We start from the raw sequence: 16,123 nt of genomic DNA, 5'->3' as shown, positions 1-16,123 counted from the left end.
AGGTTTCTGAAATCAACCAAAGACCCACAGTCTATGTTAAGCTTTGCAGAGATATTTCCCACGCCGCGCTGTGGTTTTCGATTCACACCTTGCCATAACTGGTTTTCCCTCATGTTGATGTCAACTTCATTTTATTGATGTATTGTCTCAGATCTATAATTAGCATCATGCTAAGATGGGTTGCCTTTAATTACATGTTTACATCCTGTTAAATGAAAACTATGCTCTATTCAACATGTGAATCGTGGTTCAAGTAAAACATAATTTGGGTCCTATTATTTTGGGGTAGACGCCATTCCCAAGAGGTTTATACAAATATAATTACAGAGCCATCTTAAAGAGTCTACACCATAAACGCCACTGAATTCGGAAACACTGTGACCACATGAGGGGCTTTTTCAAGAACAAGATTTCAGTGTGGGCGACATTTGAAAAAATATTTGTATTTTGAGGAGGCGGAAGTTCTCGTCCTACCCCCAACTTAAACCAAGACCTTCTTCCAGGCAAGCTACACCAGCGTCAATGTAAGACTGACATGTCTAGCTTTGGGTTGGCTAGCAGAAAGAATTTGAACACATGCATGCCATACACTGATGTCTAGTTTGTATATTTTTCCTTTTTGTATAGCTTTATTGACATGCCAAGAATTCCTACTTTCACAACTTCCAAATCTCCAAAGCACCAATGATTGACTTGTGCTAATGTAGTACAAACAATCACACAGTGTGGGATTTCATCAATGTTCTGCAGGTCTATATTGGCAGCCAAACAATATTTCCATCAGCCAACTGACAAGAAACTGATTTACTATGTGAATGGGGAGTTGATATTGGCCGCCTAAGCTCTGACCCCATCACTGAAGTTAGAACAGCAGTGTTTTGGAAGTGAGGATAATGCTTTACCCACAATACCACATTAGATACAGGGCATTATACTAGTGTGTGGACTCTATATGTCGACCTTATCCCTGCAAGAGACAACAAATATAATAGCACCTGGTTCCCGAGTGGCAGTTTTGAAAAAAAGTTTGCAGAAAAACTACAATTGGTTTTGACAGCAATGTAACCATAGAAGTAAAGTAGAAGAAAGTTGTCCAATAAAAACAACTTAAAAAATGCATCTATCTGAGACAAATATGAAGCAAATTTGAAAAACATTAAAGCCATGCTGTGTTTTTCATAAAATCAATATCACAGTACAGTTGAATCATTATGTAAATACGCTGTGTGCAATATGGTTGCATAACAGAAGCCAACTTGCAAACCAGAGGCACCACTGCAAAACAATGGCAACATCATAAAAGGAGACATGCCACAAAACCAATTAAGCCACTATAAAGAATCAAACATCAAGCATCACAACTGCACATGCCAAACAACCAAGAGGAAAAATGCACTCAGCCACAACAGGAAGAAATTCAGTTATTGGCAATTACAACCAATGCAAACAAACTGCACATTTAGCATAGTTTTAAACAGCATATGAGTAAAATATGGAAGCCAGCATACTTAAAGAAATAAACAGCACATTTCAGCAGCATTGAAGAACACTTTAGCACACACAGTTAACATCATAAGTACACTTTCAGTTATAGCAAACAAATATACAAAAGCAGCCAGCAGACTCCAAGACAACAAAAAAGACAGAATAGAGACAATTAAACAAAGTTTAAATCAATGCAAACAATATTTGTGTACTTAAGCAGTGCTTTGAGCTAAATGCTAATGTCAGCAAGCTCACAGTCTAACAATGCCAGTACAGGACAGATGAGGCTGATGGGAATGCCAGTTTCGCAGGTTGGCTATTTGGTTGCAAATCTAGTTTTGGAAAAAAGCTTAGGCTACGTTTTAAATGAGATAAAAGGTCAGACTGCCTTGGGAAACATGAATGTCCATGGAATTGACCAATACCGGTCCAGAAACTTCACTTAAACTAATCCTGCTGGTCGCACTGAATACAAAACAATTGAGGTGTACCTTCAGTGTCTGGGATCAAATAATGCCTCACACAAATTATTTGGCAACCGACCAAAAAGTTGTTAGAATATTTCATTCCCAATCAAAACGGTTGCTGTCAGTACAGCACAAGTTATGGGTTCATAATAATTTTGAGGATGCATCCCTTTGGGAACCAGGAATGTCTGAGGCATTTAAAGTGCTCACTGGAAGTGAAGTATTTGACCTGCTGGTGGTGGCACTAGATAAAAAGTCAGGAAGACTGAGGAAGAAAGACATGTATTATCTAGGATTCTTGAAAGGGCTATCTGTACCAAATTTCATGGCAATTCAGCAGATTTGACTCAAAAACGCAAGCCTCATGGTGGTCAGGGGATCACCAAACTCTGTAGGATTAACCATGAATGTCTGTAAATTACATTAAGTACACAGCAGTCCATCGAACAGTTGTTGACACATCGGTTAGGAGGATGTGGTGGACCAACGGAATATCTATGTATAGTCTCGTTGCTATCGTTAAACAACCAAGGCATCCTTCACCATACAATTAGCAGCACTTACCTTGAGGAGGCGCTGCGGTCACAAGATCAACAGGAAAACTCAATACGTGTGTGGACAGCTGCCATGACCGACGAAAACGTGGGAATGAGCGAGGCATTTGCGAATATTTAAGCCATAAAAAAGTAGCATGCAACATGGCTGGACTTTTCGTGGTAAGTGGGTCAGGTGCAATAGTAACATCAGCAAACGTCCCAGGTGTTGACAGGTTAAATGGACCGCCTTTACGCTAGGGGTGCGCTTGATATCTAGGCTACGTTAGAGCCTGGTTACGAGTTGTCCTCTGTACTAGCTTTCAGACCTCACATTTTAAGTTGTTTTCATTTCCTATAAAGAGGCAATGACATTACCGTGTCCAATTATCTCTGTTATCAGAATATCTCTCATGACGTCTGATTAACTAGAGCCTTGTAAAAAGCGTAACTGCCCTGTTGAAGCTCCTGCAAATTAAACCTTAGGCAGAAAAAACAAATTGCAAAAAATGACCTTCCAATTATTCTTATTAGCAGATGTTCTCTCTCTCTTTATCTTGTATATAAATCAATGGCTTGAAGGTACAAAGAAAATTAGCTCTGTTAATGTCTGAGCATTATGAAGAGAAACAACAGCAAATGATTTAAGCGTAATACTTTAATTCTGTCATTTCCTTTGGTGGAATTATCCCTGAAAACACAGACATGGATTTAAGGAACTCATAAATTATAGACTCCAAATGTAATTGTCTTGACATTATACTGTGTATTCTGACCCCCCCCTCCCGAATTGATTTATATGTGCTTTTTTAAACATTTGAATTTCCTTACACAAACACTTAGAGTATTTTCTATGTCCCACAAACTCACCCATCTAGAGGAAAACTGTCCTCACTGCAAACAAAAACAGTTTTAATAGCAAAATACAGTACATACATTGTCCTTATATGCATCCATTTTCCACTTATAATATACATAATCCTATACTTGTGTGCATTTTTGTCATTAAGCGCCATACATTTGAATAGACTGACTACTTCAAGTGTCATTCAGCTACCACATTCATACTGATGATCAGTCCTTAACACACCTGTTGGTTAAAATTTCATGTAGTCAGTTTAAAATAACATTGCTACATGAGAAGTGCAATATCACATAGTTCGGCTCTGTCAAGGCCGAGTATTGTCCCGTCAAAAAGTCACATCACTGTTGTCCTGTTTCCATGACGTGGCATTGTATCCAACACAAGTCTCATAGGCTTCAGGGACATCGGGCCCGCAAAAAGGTCTATGCCTGTCCTTCACAGAGTGTTTCCCTTGAAGCCTCATTTATCTTAGTAGTAATGTACTCTGCCAATAGTCCCTGTTCCCGACCCAAGGATATCAGGCTGGCCGTTCCTCCAGATCTCACGTATGATGCGCTCCCTCTCCTCCAGACGCTGTGCCCTTTCAAGCTCCTCAGCCGAAGTAAACACGTTCACACTCAGTGTCCCGTTCGATTGCCCGATATGATTTTCAACAGGGATTTCTGTGCTTGGCAAAGGGATGGGTGCCTCTACGTCGTCCCCATCTTCATCTTCATCGTCCTCGCTCTCTTCGTCCTCCTCGCTGATATCCTTTAAGTGTTTTTTCTCAGGCGTTGAGGGGGCGACGTTGGTCCGCGGCTTGCAGGAGATGCGGATGACCAGGAGGCAGAGTGTCAGCACCAGGCCGAAACACACTCCAAGCACAAAGTAAAGGCCGAAGCTCTCTGGGTTTGCTAAAGAAAGGAGATCAAATAGAGTTAAAGGTTGTTACTCAATTCTTTTCGTTAGAGATCACTAACACAGGGAGTATTATTGTGTGGCTGCAATGTGACTTACCTTTTATGTGTGCATATGCAGCTATGCTGTTGCTCAGGAGGTCCATTTCTTTTTTCTTCACATCCATGGTGATCTTTGCTTGATATTTTCACACCTGAAAAACAAAAAACATATGACACATCTGACTTTGGCGTACAATGCAACTAGGCACCCTATTAATGCTTTTCCAGGTGCCGAAAGTCTTTGAACTATTTCCCAAGCATCCTTCCTACAGTGTCACATTCTCTGCAGCGCCTGGATGTCAAACCCACTGACCATGGTACTTCTTCAAATGCCTCCGGCTGGGTTGGATAAGGCCTCCAAGTGTCAAACAAAAGCTCCTCTGTGTCTTTCTAAACACTGACTTCATCTGGGATCATCATAACGTATTTGGCACATGGCACTCTGCCTCTGCAGTTCTCTCTGAACCATGACAGCCCTCTATAAAAGAGGTCAAAAGTCAATTTTTCAAGTAGCCACAAAGGAATCCTTCCTGCCTGATGGGACTCCCAGATCAATTTGTGCAGCCCTGAGGGAAAGAGCAGTGTGTTGTTAAATGTATGTGTTTTGTTTGGACTTTTGTCCCTGACATTTAAGCTGTCTGTCCTCCTGGCTTCCTGTCAGTCTCAGGAGCTCTATTGTGTTTTTGTTTTAAACCATTCCCCGTGTGCGGCCGTGAGTCCTTGCACTCCCAAGGAAGTCTTTGTTGAAGTACAACTGTTGGAGCTGTGCACTACAAAAGATATAAGAACAGTTCATGTTGTTTCTCCTTTGCAATCTGTTTTCAGTTTTCAACAATTATCTACATCCTCTGTGTCACCTTGATTCTACCTCTCAGTAGTCTTTAGGAGAAACCGGCCTGTTTTACATCTGACAAAACACATTTATTTCATATGCCTTCATTGAATACCACATTTCCTCTGCTATAACCTTCCTCAGCTCCCCTCCTCCTCCACCCTGCTGCCCTTTCCCGCTGACTCTGTGCTTTGCCATTCTGGGAACATTTTCCATTTCCATGGCTTGATGACATCACACTGTTGCACCATGAAACACATACAAGTGTTGATGGCAACAGAGGAAAGGTCACTTTAATATAAAAGGAGGGGCTCTTTATGCTTCCAGCTTAAGGTTAGTGCCATTCCCATCCAACATGTGCTTTCTGTTCATGTGAAATGATGATGAACTCTGAAGGCATCCCACGCTTACGTGTGCACACTTCTCTAAGTCAAGCCACATGTCTTCACACAGATCATATGGATGTCCTCAAATTGCACAATCCACATGTTTGTGTTCGCATGTATCTCCAAAGTTCACCCACTAATAACCTCAATGCCAGATTTATATCACAAGCTGAATACCTCAATGATTAATGCTGCATTTGTGCTTATTTGTTCATTTAGCTTCTAGTAAAAAGCAATCATAAAACCACACACATGTATGCCATGTGGCTCACCAATGAACACAGCTCATATTTTCCTGTATAAGTACAAGTAAACAGAAAGTGGAAGGTGGATAAAATATAGAAACTTACCACAAAATAAAACTTTGAAGCGCGTCCTCAATCCGAGCTCATAGTGTAATGAGGAGTTGGAGAAAAATGATCACGCTTCTCTCTCCTTTTCTTTCGCCGTGCTGTTGGATCAGGGCCTGTGATCTTTGGTCCTCAGGCTAAACCGTTCATTTGGCCACCCTGAGACAAGAACAAACACACACACAGACGAACGTCAAGCCACATTAGATCCAAACTCAGGGGGGGGGGCGTCTGCAATGCAAACACTGACCGGCCTATTGCAGGATACGTGGTCAAGCAAGAGACTAGAGGGAGGCAGGTCAGTTTTCACTGCTTCATCTGTCTTGAGCCCGTACACGGTAAAATGCACGTACCTCAAAAAACACAGGAATGTACATGGCCACTTTATTAGAAACACCTATTCAGTTTAGAGGAAATTAATAAAACAGATCTGACAAACTTAAAAAAGATTCAAATGGTACTTTCAAGGAGCAGCTAATTCAACCATATTCAAATGTAATTATTGAGGTTGATTGTTGTGTTGCTTGTTTTGTCCTTTGTGCGTCAATATCTTGAAAAAAAACACAGTATAAAATAAGTATCTTGAGTTTTTATCTTGAGGTTTTTCCCGAAGTATCCTTTAAACCTCACATCTGTGTTTGAATAAATGTTGTTTATCAAATCAGATTAACCAAAAGTAATTTGGAGACAAATATTGCCATAGTTTTGGGTTTTCTTTTGATGTTCTGATTGTGCTCCATATCTCATCATGGTCCTGAGCCATATGAATATATTCAAAAGAAAACTGAATCTGAAGTTTCCCAGAAAGAGCAAAACAAATTGCCAGAAATCCTACAACACAAGCCCAAGAATCACTTTACTCAATAAAAATCCTATAATGTGTGGGGGGTTAGCATGCTTTACATGCCAGGTGGGGGAACGAGGGCTCTGAAAAATGCTGTGCTGTGAAGTTTTCTAACTTGTAGCCCTGTTTAGGAAAAAGCTCCTCTGCCAGCTGTAGTTGGTTTAACAGAGCCTATGCTTTTTCAGGGCAGATTTTGATCTTGCTGACTCTTGGCTGATGCTATGTACACTACAGAGCGCCTGACCTACAGCGCTCGGGGCTAAATGACAGAGCTGTCACTATGGTTACAAGCTTTCCAGGCCACCCCCTCGATCCCCACGGGAGCCAGACGATGGTCTCTTTGTTTTCTGCAGCGCACGGTAGGGATGGACCTATGTGCTGTCTTCCTGTCGAGCTTCCTTCCTTTTCTCTTCAATTATGAATTATGTCCTCGCTCCCGCTGAGCCTAATCCCCCCCCCCCCACTAATGGAATCTATACATCATTATCCAAGCAGGGCGGGAGAACTTTGGACTTTCAATGAGATATTTTGTTTTTGTCTCAAGGGAAATAAAGTGAGCGGCTCGAATGACCACAGCCGTTCCTCAGGCCAAGGTCAAAGCCAACGATTGGACACCTTCAGTACAGTAACCGGCCTCTTCTCGCACAGGAATGCAGCAAACCTGAGCCTCATCAGCTCTCTGGCATCTGTTACTGGTGGTTAATGACAACTGGAGACCTGTTTAAAGCCTATCTAAACACTAATTATCCTTCCCTGTTGTTTTGTTGTGTTTTTGTTTTACCTCTAGAAGGAAATTATTGCCAGACCTTCCCCTCCCCAGCCATGTACTATCCCATGACTCAATCTTCAGTCATTTTCTCCAAGGGACCTATTTTGCTTTTCTTTTGCAGATGTGGCCTTACTTACTGTAACAGCCTTGAAAATGAAACCTAAGTTATTACAAATAAGTCATGCAATTTGCAATTTGTTCAATCATTGTGGACATCATGTTTTACTTCAACTTGAATTTCAATATTAGCTGCCTGGTAGATATTATAAATAAAAGCAACAGTCCTCAAATGATAGCTCCTGGCACAATCACACAGTGACGATAAATAAAAGCAGCAGAACAAAGCTCAAATTATAAATAGCACTTCCATTTGGGATAGGACCATCTCTTTTGCAAAACAAACAAACAAACAAAAACGGGTTCTCACTTCACTTCTCACACTCTAAACTGCACTTTTTGGGTAGTGCTGGCTGGTGGGAGTGTTCACACCAACTGCTCTGTCATAGAAGTGAGAAATGTCAAGAATAAAAACAACATATGGTGTTATTGTGGGGCCAACCTGCATAAGATTTAGTTTTTTCAAAAATAAATTCAAAGCAATTGTGTTAGTACTCATCATTTGTATACTTTAAGACATGTTTTCCTTGACCCTATCATTAATTTGTTTCAAATAATGCTCGTATATCCTGAGTCTAGCCTAAACACTTCAAATGATCTAGCCAACCAGTGGCAGCATGTGTCTTTGTGCCATGTCTGAGCTGTTGTTGGTCACTTTTAGCTTATCATTTGTCTTTCCTGGCCTCATATCCTGAGGTCAAACACTGAGGCGTCCCCTTCCTGAGTCCTTGGCAAGCTGCTGAGTATTAAATAATTGCTTATCCCAACCTCACCTGGCTCCAACTGTGCCAAAAACGTCGGCAAATTTCATCTCATATTAAATGAAAACATATATAAGCCCAGGAACAAATCATATTGTAAACTCAGCTTCCTCTCCCCGAAACTGTCAGTCAGGGATGAGTTGTTTGTGAGGCAGAAAGTGTCAGAGTAGGAGCCAGCACCAACACATAATGGCGTGGTGTGGTGGCTGCAGAAGAGGTTAAACACTATTCCTGACTGACTGACCATTGTTTGCTTTGGTTGGTTAGTGGAAACAAACTTGAAACCATCATCAAGTGGGATATTTTTGTTGTCATCCACTTGGAGATAGACCACAATAGCCCTTCCTTCCCACAGGGTTTGTCCCTTTCCGCAGGGACAACATCCAGGTCAAAGCCCTCTTTCAGCATGTCCATTGTCTAAATTAAGAATTTGTGACTGATCTGTGCCCTGTAAACAACTGGCTGATTCATCATCTGCCTCCATACAGGGGCAGGGATCCAAAGCAAAAGCTCTTTTCCCTAGATTCTTCTCCAGTATAACTTGTTTCATAAACCATCCAACCACAATACTCCTCTTCCACAATGAAGAAATCAAAGTCATAACCCTTCAGTGGAATTTATGCAGGGAGTCAAGCCACATTTAATTTATACACATAGAAGATGAAAAGTTCAGCTTACACAAGGGAGCGAGTCAGTGTTATTTCCTCACTGTAATGACACACGCCAAACCGCAGAGGGAACAAAATATTTATAATACCTAGAATTTCAGAGCGACCGCAACAATTCCTGGCACAACGGTTGGTCTTTCTGTGATCCGCCTGGGACGAAGCTTTACAGAATGTAATCGTATTTCATTGTTTTTAAATTAAAGTCCACACAGACTATTTCTGGTGAGTTATAGCACACACTGACACAGTGTATTTGATCTTGATTATGTTCATTATCATGTTCCAGCTTTGATTCTGTGGCTGCTACTGAAAAAAGCATCAGGACTTAATGATGCAAAACATCAAACAAGCCTATCCGGGTAATTTACACACTATTTTCAGCTTACGGATCACATTCTGAAACGTTGCGTGTTTCCCTAAAATAAATATACTGAATCAAAGCTCGGCTGTGGCTTTGTTATTCTCACATTGATGAAGAAATTCTTTCACTCACTGATGTAAAGGTTAACAGCAACTTTCAATCTGCCAAAGAGTCTGAAACTTTATCGCAAAGGTATCTGCTCGATGTCTCTCCAAGCGATTTATCACACACCTGTACTCAAGCCAGACAACGGTCTCCAAGTACTAAAACATAATCGAAACTCAAGCTTTAACCAAAACAGCAACGCTGCATTACTTTCCACTCAGTAAACAGAGACATTATCCTAACCGAGATCTCTATCCACAAAGTCTGTGAAAGCGTTCATGAAGGTCCACAGGATAAAGGTAATTTCTTGTGGAACCAGCAGCGAGTTCTCTTCACATCTAAGAAGGTTGCAGGGGGCATTTCTGGAGAAAGTAAGTGCATAACTCCAGTTCCTAATGACATGAAGATCTTGGGTTTCAAGCTGTGCTAAGGGTTGGTGCTGCTTCCTCCTTGCACCTGCTAGAGTATCTGAGAGGAAAACTGTTACACTTGGGAACAGGACAGGGACGTGGAACTCCAGGTGAGGTTGACCTCTGAGAGTTTGCAAATACATTAGGAGTTTGTTCTGTTCTGTTCTGTTCTGTAAAAAGAGTGGCAATACTCAAAGATGGGATGAGAAGCAGAAGAAGAAAACACTGAGCAGGTTTCGGCCAAATACTGTCCAGATATGCTGTGCATTTCATTTGCAGTGGTTTGAAGAAGACCCTGTGTGTTCAAATACTTGCCTGTTCATTTATTGTAAACAGGCTTTGAAACCGAAGTCCCCTCACTTGCTTATTGTGGAGCTTTCCACCATATCACACTGTGTTTATCATTGTGGAACAAGGGGACTTCCACTGTGAAATGCTGTTTCCTAAGTGAACAATGTGTTGCCAGTCTCGACTGTCATGCATTATAAAGACATAAAGACCTTTGTCTACATCTGCTGCTGATGAACTCTCTCTGTACACAAAAAAACAATTCAATAAAACAAACACATTTACTATCATATTTGATGCTAGACTGAACTACTATGTGATGCAGAGAGAAACAGCTGTAGCATGCAAAGCTGTGTGGGTCTTAGCAAGAAATACATTCTGATCTAAACCGTTACGTTTCATTAGACGTTTTCATTAGACTTCTTAAATATGGTTTAGTGTTTGATATGAAGCTGAAAGAAAGCTTTGTTCAGTCATGGGTTGTTGTTTCCAGCTCAGGGCATGCACTTTATTTGACATGGACCCAATGAACAACAGCTCGGCATTCGAGGACAAAAAACGTTTTCCTGAAGTAAACACAGAATTGAATTAGTCAGGCATTGTCGGCACGTTATTATTTGACTTTATACTCTGCACTTTTAAACAAGGGCAGGGCTGTAAATCCAACCTGCCTCAGTATCCCAATGTTATGCCAGTGTGGCTCAGTAGTTACTGCAACATTTGCCCCAATGAATCCCTGTGTATCTTTATCATAAAAAGTGAACCCCAGTGCACTGCTCGTCCAGTGAAGAGCATATTTTGTGGGCTATGGTAGGTAATGGAAGGGTAATGGAGATATGGGACTGGACTGGGGGTTTGGACAAGTGGTTAATAGCACACAGATGCGTTCCTGATGTGCGGCTGAGTCCGAATGCTTTACTATGTAAATCAAGAGGAGATATCCCATGTACCATCTTCCTACGGTCATTATCACGCTACCAATCAAGCAGTGCTCATGGCAGTAGGAAGCCACACTGGAACCACAGCTGTGTGTGTGTGTGTGTGTGTGTGTGTGTGTGTGTGTGTGTGTGTGTGTGTGTGTGTGTGTGTGTGTGTGTGTGTGTGTGTGTGTGTGTGTGTGTGTGTGTTGGCTAACAGGGTTTATTTGTGTGTGACTGTGTGCTGGTAGTCCCTGGTTGCCTGTGTATGTTCCTGCAGGTTGAAATTGATTCATATGAACATTCCTCCATGATTTTCTAAAGCACAGTGATCACCCTAAACTCAGGGCTCCAAAAATAGAGCCATGATGTCACCCTTTTCATCGATCTGGGCCACCATCCAGCAGCACGCCAACGCCACATACTGTATCAATTACATGGACCCTACGGATTACTCTGTGACACAAAACACGTGTTTGCCCTTTGTATGATTGGGTCCGCAGCATTTTGCCTGCAAAGCTCATGAATGTGGTGAGGCTCCACGAGATTAAGGAGGTCCAGAGATGTTGTTGTGACAGGAACAATGCTGTGTAGTAGAAGGGAAGGATGGTGCCTGTTTTCAGCTATTTAAAAGGCCTGTATTACTTCTACAGACCTCTATTAGCAACGAGTAGTAATTACAAACACATCAACACTATTGTCATCCGTCAGGGTTTTTTCCTTGAATTACAGTGGCGTCATAGGGTTGAGTAAACACGGCCTTCAGGGCAGATCCTGAAGGAAAAGTCAGCTGAAATGTTCCTCATCACATGCGTAGGCGATGTAGCAATGAAATAAACGCTTTGTGAGTTGTTTATTGTGACTAAAGAATGAAATGTCATGTGAGGGTTGTCCATTCAATACAGCATGAAGACTGGGACTAACTTAATTGTGGTTCAACTCTCTTTGGGTTATCATTAAATAAATGACAAATGCACCAAATAGATGCTATGGTTGTAGTAGAAGTAGTGAGTTTTTATGGGTTAGGGTTAAGTGTGTTTCTAGCTACATGTGTGGATCTGAGAGGAGTGTAAACTTGGGCAAACCCACTGGATTTAGCATGTCAAACATCTGCCTGAGCCTAAACAGCAGAGGGTCTAAGACCAGTGAAGCTCTCCTACTAGAAGGCCATAAGCCCAGAGCCCTGTAAGACATCAGTGGTTAATGGAAGCTTTGCTAAACACAGTTTGTGAGACAAGTCATTCATCAAACTCCCTTTACCCCATTACTCCTGGTAATTTAGTGGTAGTGAGATTAAGAGCCGCGGTAACCAGAACATATGCTTTTTTTGTCGTGTATATCTTTGCGTTCCCCATCAAATTTTTACAACGAGTTTATGAAGAGGTTCAACAAAGACTTCAAGTGAAGTAAGTAAACATTCTCTCCCTTCTGATGACCATAAGACAGTTTACTCAGAAATGCTTTGCTGCCACATGAAGATGATAACGGGCATTGTGTTTCAAGCCAATTTGTTTTGAAGCAGAAACAGTCTTCTCCTTTTTAAACATTATTTATGTCTTTGTTGTTTTATAGAATTTAGACACACATCAAATGTCTTTTAAGCTGGCACTTGCTGACAAATAGCAGTAACTAAAAGCAATAGTAAACAGTCAGAGGCAGTAACAATTACATTTAAAGAGCCAAGTGTTTGAATGGACCTCTCTGTTCTGGGACTGAGTGCTTCAAAGAGATCAGCTGACGATAAGCTGATCTGGGTGAATGGCTGCATGTCATTGCCTAAATATGTGACACAAAATACATTTTTACAATATATCTACTTCCCGTACATTCTTTACAATGCATTTATGTGATATTTGTTCCTAATGTTAACGTGCTAACTCATCTCTACTGGGACTACATGACTGTCCTTGATCTCCAGTAGAGGCTGATCAGAGTCATGTTCAGTGGGATTTTGGTAAAATTGGAAACTGCCAAGGCATTGATTGCTGGGATCTGTAAGTTATACTGGGCTGCTGTTTTGTAAATGGTTGGGCTGATCTGTAATTAATACAGTATTTAACTAGCCGAGAAGTGTTTTGGAGCAACAAGAAATCCTTACTTCTAATTTATGTATGTTACAGCTTTTCCATTTGCTCTGTTTGCACTAGCTTCCTGCACAATGCTACATTGAGCTTTGATGCAGAATTTTCTGTGGGTCCATACAATACAAGCACATAAGAGACACATTATACCGTTTACATTAAGACATAAATAGCTGAATTCACACTTTAATTGAACGTTTCTGTGGTCAATCTAAAGCTAAAGTAATGTTAAATATAAATGTGTTTACCTTAAGCTATTGAGTAAATGCGAAACATTTTCTTGCAAGGAGTTTTGTTAATTACTTCTCACTGTGTAAAGCTGTCTCCCTTGGGCTGTTTTCTCTTGACTTATCTCTGCTCTGTGTAGGGTGAAACTCTCTGTATCTCCCCCTGAAAACAGATTGGTACCCTGGGAGTTTAGACAAGCAGTTCAAATCAGAATCCGACCTCTGACCCCTGGCTAAATTAAGTAATTTAACAACCATTCTCAGGACAGAGAAGACAGGCCTGCTGATAAGTGAGTCAGTTGGGTTTTGTAGAAAGGAAGTCTGCTGGCACGAATAGCTCGAAGAGGTCAAAAAGAAGTCAACTCTTCCCAACCTGGCCTTGAAGGGGTGACCGAGCATTCAAACTCATCCTATAGAGGTTATCTGATTGACTGGAGGAGCCACAGCTGAAGTGCTGCCAGCCCACTCAGATTGTGTCAATTAAAGGAGACCCCTGAGAGCAACCCAGCCCTATCCAGCCACCACCCATCACCTTCCTCTACCCCCACCTCGCTTTCCCCCCTGATAAGACCTGCTAACCACAAATGTCCAGTGCAGAGAGAGAGAGAGAGAGAGAGAGAGAGAGACAGAGAGAGAGAGAGAGAGAGAGAGCTATGGAAGCTAAGGCATATGGTGAACTGCTGTCCTGCATGAGTGTTTCTATGAGTTCATGTAAAAAAAAGTTAAAGTTAAAACAAAAACAGAGCCATTTGCAACATGAGAGCATCCGTGCAACTTCTTCCACCTCAGTTGTGATTACATGACGTCTGCTTTTCAGGTATAAAACAATATACAAAAAGCGACAGGTTGTTTGCTTTGATTGTAGCAAGGTGACAACTAATTCATCAACACAAGGTTAGCCAATAATGTGCAGCTGCACAGGAAAGCCATACCAGGATTATCCTGTCCAACTATAAGTGCTGCATCAGCTCCTCTTTGCCAGCGCTTCGTAAAAAACATGCTGAAAACAAACACATTTAGCAGGACCATATTGTGATGCATGGACACTGCTTGGATGGCTGTGGTTATTTGATTTAGTACTGGACTGATAATGAAAAGATAAATGGTAAAGAAATATAATAAGATGTAGTTATTACTTTAAAAAGAAAGCTAATGTCATGGCTTTATGAAGTTGCATACTCATAGACTTTTCTGTCCTACTTAACCTGTTTTTTAAAATGTAAACAAGAAACTTGTTTTATTTGATTTAACTACTTACTAGAGCTGCTGCTGCGACTGAAATCAGATATCTAAGTTTATAGTGCATACAAACACACGCACCTCTAAACAAGGCTGCCAAATTAAGTTTTAGCCCACATGAGATCCAGAGCATTAAAACACTCAACTACAGGAAAAAGTATGGTGACAGAAAAGTTGAGCTTCACTGAGGTTTCTATGGAGCTGGTTATACACTGAAATAAACTGTCAAACTCACCAGTATGTGGTGACAAGGTCCCTCTGAAACTGCACACAGAAAGCTTCATGCAAAATGCAAATCTCAGCCTTCTTTCCCTCCAAATGTTGAGAGAAACAAAGCATTAAAGCAGTCCTGAATCTTTCACTTTGTTCCTGCTGTGGTCAAGTCCTGAAGAGCTTGTGTGTGTCTTCCTGAGCCTGTGTGTACAGAGTCTGGGGAAGAGGTGGTAACTTCCTCTCAAAGTTGGAGACGGAGTGAGTAACAGAGTTTTCTCTCTCCCCTCGCTCCAGTCCACAAGACGCAGGAAAAGTTGTCATACTATCCCCCGTTTCACATGGAAAAAAAGAGGAACAGCCTAAAAAGGGCAAGCTCGGGGAAAAGGGGGAGGGAGGAGAGCAGTGGTGTGTGTGTGTGTGTGTGTGTGTGTGTGTGTGTGTGTGTATGTGTGTGTGTGTGTGTGTGTGTGTGTGTGTGTGTGTGTGTGGTTAGGGGAGCTTTCCCTCTGTTGTTAAGGAAACAGGCAGAAAGCCACTTAAGGCAAATTAGCTCAGGTTTTCCATGCACAGTTCAGTGAGGCAGAATTACAACAACAAAAACAGTTTGAATGGCTCATGTGTGTAGTGTGTTCTTTTATGCTAAGCTACGCTAACTAGCTGCAGCCTTGTATTCGAGCCTCACTTGATGACAGTGCTATTGATGTTCTCATATTACTATTGGCAATAAAGTGAATAAACATGTCAAACATTCACCCCAATATTTACATTTTATCGTGTATATATTTAGAAATGCATCAATTCTTGTTCTGTTAGCCATGGGAGAATAACACAATGAGAGTCCTATTTATCCCCATGGTGATGTTATTCCTAGAATATAAAAATGTGATATTCAGCTTCCAGTCTCTATCTATGTTCATGCAATATAATCTACAATGTGCTGATAGAGAATGTCAGAGGAGAGAATATCTGAAGTTGCAAAAGTTTGCAGGATGCTTTAATAAGATAAATAATCTCCTAAGTTTGAAGACACTTTATGTTTTGAATGGTAACTCAGACATGTCACGAGCATTTGCAAATCATTATTAGAGTTGCGTTTCTCCCATAACTAAAGTGTGCAGCTGTAGTGAGGAGGATAGTTTTGGTGAAAGCAGCCTCGCACAGAACATGGTAAACATGTAATCACAATAATACATCAACTCCCATGCTAAAGGAGATGACATACTAATTGATAACAGCTGCGAGCTGAAATACCTCTTCTGGTGAATAG

The 16,123-nt window shown here is 41.2% G+C and overlaps 1 protein-coding gene across 1 annotated transcript; it reads right to left on the bottom strand.

The window, feature by feature from the left end:
- Positions 1-3,128: 3,128 nt before the first annotated feature.
- On the bottom strand, positions 3,129-15,160 carry eva1ba (eva-1 homolog Ba (C. elegans)). The gene is made up of 4 exons (XM_063880272.1): positions 14,879-15,160; positions 5,857-6,015; positions 4,347-4,440; positions 3,129-4,243 (listed from the first exon to the last, which is right to left on the bottom strand). Exons 3-4 carry the CDS (start codon positions 4,411-4,413, stop codon positions 3,819-3,821), a joined length of 492 nt encoding a protein of 163 aa, XP_063736342.1. The 5' UTR covers positions 4,414-4,440; positions 5,857-6,015; positions 14,879-15,160; the 3' UTR covers positions 3,129-3,818.
- Between the last annotated feature and the right edge of the window lie 963 nt (positions 15,161-16,123).

The sequence above is a fragment of the Eleginops maclovinus genome, chromosome 3, assembly GCF_036324505.1.
Source record: "Eleginops maclovinus isolate JMC-PN-2008 ecotype Puerto Natales chromosome 3, JC_Emac_rtc_rv5, whole genome shotgun sequence".
Taxonomy (NCBI): Eukaryota; Metazoa; Chordata; class Actinopteri; order Perciformes; family Eleginopidae; genus Eleginops; species Eleginops maclovinus.
Note: the sequence above shows the minus strand (reverse complement) of the source record. Positions and strands in the feature narration are given on the sequence as shown.

Excerpts from the sequence above, each read along its gene's own strand:
- eva1ba (XM_063880272.1), bottom strand. The coding sequence starts at position 4,413 with ATGGATGTGAAGAAAAAAGAAATGGACCTCCTGAGCAACAGCATAGCT. Across the intron at positions 4,244-4,346 it reads TGCATATGCACACATAAAAG|CAAACCCAGAGAGCTTCGGC; the intron begins GTAAGTCACATT and ends TCCTTTCTTTAG.